General features: G+C 52.4%; 1 protein-coding gene across 1 annotated transcript in view; it reads left to right on the top strand.

Moving 5' to 3' along the window:
- Positions 1–2138, top strand: part of gli2a (GLI family zinc finger 2a) — a 49666-nt gene that overhangs the window by 22485 nt on the left and 25043 nt on the right. The window contains exons 4-5 of the mRNA XM_025063883.1: positions 1532–1725; positions 1974–2132. Coding sequence (XP_024919651.1) covers positions 1532–1725; positions 1974–2132 — 353 coding nt within the window. The remainder of the gene's footprint in view (positions 1–1531; positions 1726–1973; positions 2133–2138) is intronic.

Here is a 2138-nt window from a genome sequence, read left to right as displayed (position 1 = left end):
GAGGGGGGGGGCAGCCAGTTTGTTTTGATTAATGTGATACCGCTGTGACAGTGTGCGTCCTCCGATACATCACAACAACGTGTCCATTGTGCAGAGAACTGCAGTGGGGGGGGGGGCATCAGAGCGGGGTACTCTGTGGTAACACTTGTCTACTCCAGGTACTGACACGTGCAGCCGTCATCACCGTTGGTTTGTAGTCTAATGAGGCCGGCGCTGGTGTGGTAGCACAGATCCAGCAGGAGGCGCTGGTGCACGGACACTGACTGACGGAGTCTTGTTTTAGCGACTGGGCTTCGACACCAGGCTGGCAGACCAGAGGTTGAGAAACTCAGTCACCGGTCGGGCAACAGGTTGTCGTAGCAGCAGGAAGTGGTCGTCAATTTGAGATATATCGTATGAGTACTGGGCTGCAGCCCACGGTCTAATGTATCCTCCGGGTCACTCATCCTCCCGACGTGCCGCGCCGTGTCTCACAGTTTGGAACAATGAACGTCAGGCAGCACAGAACACCAGGACAAACAGTAATTACCCCGGGGGTGGGGGAGTGGGGGGGGGTGACGTCCTGTGACTCACGGCTGCTCGTCCTCCGCTCCCCATCCTGTTTCCCATCAGTCACCGCCTCTGGAACTGTTTCACCTTAATCCTAACGCTAATAATACTGAAGCAGTACTGCTAATTATACCACTAATAATACTGAAGCATTATTGCTAATTATACTGCTAATAGTACTGAAGCAGTATTGCTAATAATAGCGCTATCAATACTGAAGCAGTACTGCTAATTATACCGCTAATAATACTGAAGCATTATTGCTAATTATACTGCTAATAGTACTGAAGCAGTATTGCTAATAATAGCGCTATCAATACTGAAGCAGTACTGCTAATTATTACAGTAATAGTACTGAAGCAGTACTGCTAATTATACTGCTAATAGTACTTCAACACTGGACAGGTTCACGTGTCACTCGGTGAACCTGGTCAGGGATCCAGAGAACCTGGTCCTGGTACCAGTGATGGTGGTCTGAGTCTGAGGAGACCTGGTCCACCTGGAGGTGGTCTTCAGAGCTGGTCTCTGTTTGCTGCTGCTCACAGGAAGAGGTGTGTGTTGTATGGGGCATCTGTTCCTTCCTAATGCCCCCCCCACACACACACACCTCCTTCCCACCCCGATGCCCTGAACACAGATCTCTTTATGGTCGTCGGTCGGGGACTACTGGACCTGAGGGCAGGAACCTGGCTCTGAGACCGGTCTGCAGACACTTACTGTAAACTCAGCAGACAGGGGTCAGTTGGTTCAACCCGGGGGAGGGGGGGCAACACCGGGCCCGGTGCATTTTTTGACTGTAGAGAGGAGATGCAGTTGGATTGAAGTAAAGACGCAGGTGTGTTTGATCAGGAGTGTGAGTACTGCAGTACTGAAGTACTGCAGTACTGAAGTATTTCAGGTCCAGTCCACAGCTGAAGAACAGATTAGAACAGATTATAATCCCTGACTGAATCAACCTGTGATCCTCTCTGTGGACCCACAGAGCTCCAGGACTGACGGGCAGCCCGGTGGTCTCGGACCTCTCCCTGATCCGTCTGTCGCCCGGAGCAGCCGAGTCTCCTCTGAGTCCGGCTCATCCGTACGTCAGCCCCCACATGGAGCACTACCTGAGAGCAGTGCACGGAAGCCCCACCCTCTCCTTGATCTCTGCTGCCCGAGGGCTGAGCCCTGCTGAAGGTGAGTGTGCCCCCCCCCCTCACCCCGCCCCCCCGTCCACCATGTCATGGTTGAACATCATCATCAGCTCCATTTCTCTCTCTGTATCTACGACCCTGTGAAAATGTTTTAATAAAGCGTTCCCATTTACTGCCCCATAATATTGTTGTCTGAAGTATGGCGTTAACTAGTTAACCTGCTAACCAGTTAACCTGCTAACCAGTTAACCTGCTAACCAGTTCAGATTCATGTCTTTATTTCCCCATCAGTGACCCATGAACACCTGAAGTTCAGCCTGCCCCCTCCTCCGTCAGGAGCCCACCCCACAGATTATTACCACCTCCTGGCTAACCACGCTCAGCGCAGCCCCTACAGTGATCTGCTGATGCAGAGTGGAGCAGCAGCAGCAGCAGCAGCAGCAGCAGCCGGCGGCA

Source organism: Cynoglossus semilaevis, chromosome 16, assembly GCF_000523025.1.
Source record: "Cynoglossus semilaevis isolate Cse_v1.0 chromosome 16, Cse_v1.0, whole genome shotgun sequence".
Taxonomy (NCBI): Eukaryota; Metazoa; Chordata; class Actinopteri; order Pleuronectiformes; family Cynoglossidae; genus Cynoglossus; species Cynoglossus semilaevis.
Note: the sequence above shows the minus strand (reverse complement) of the source record. Positions and strands in the feature narration are given on the sequence as shown.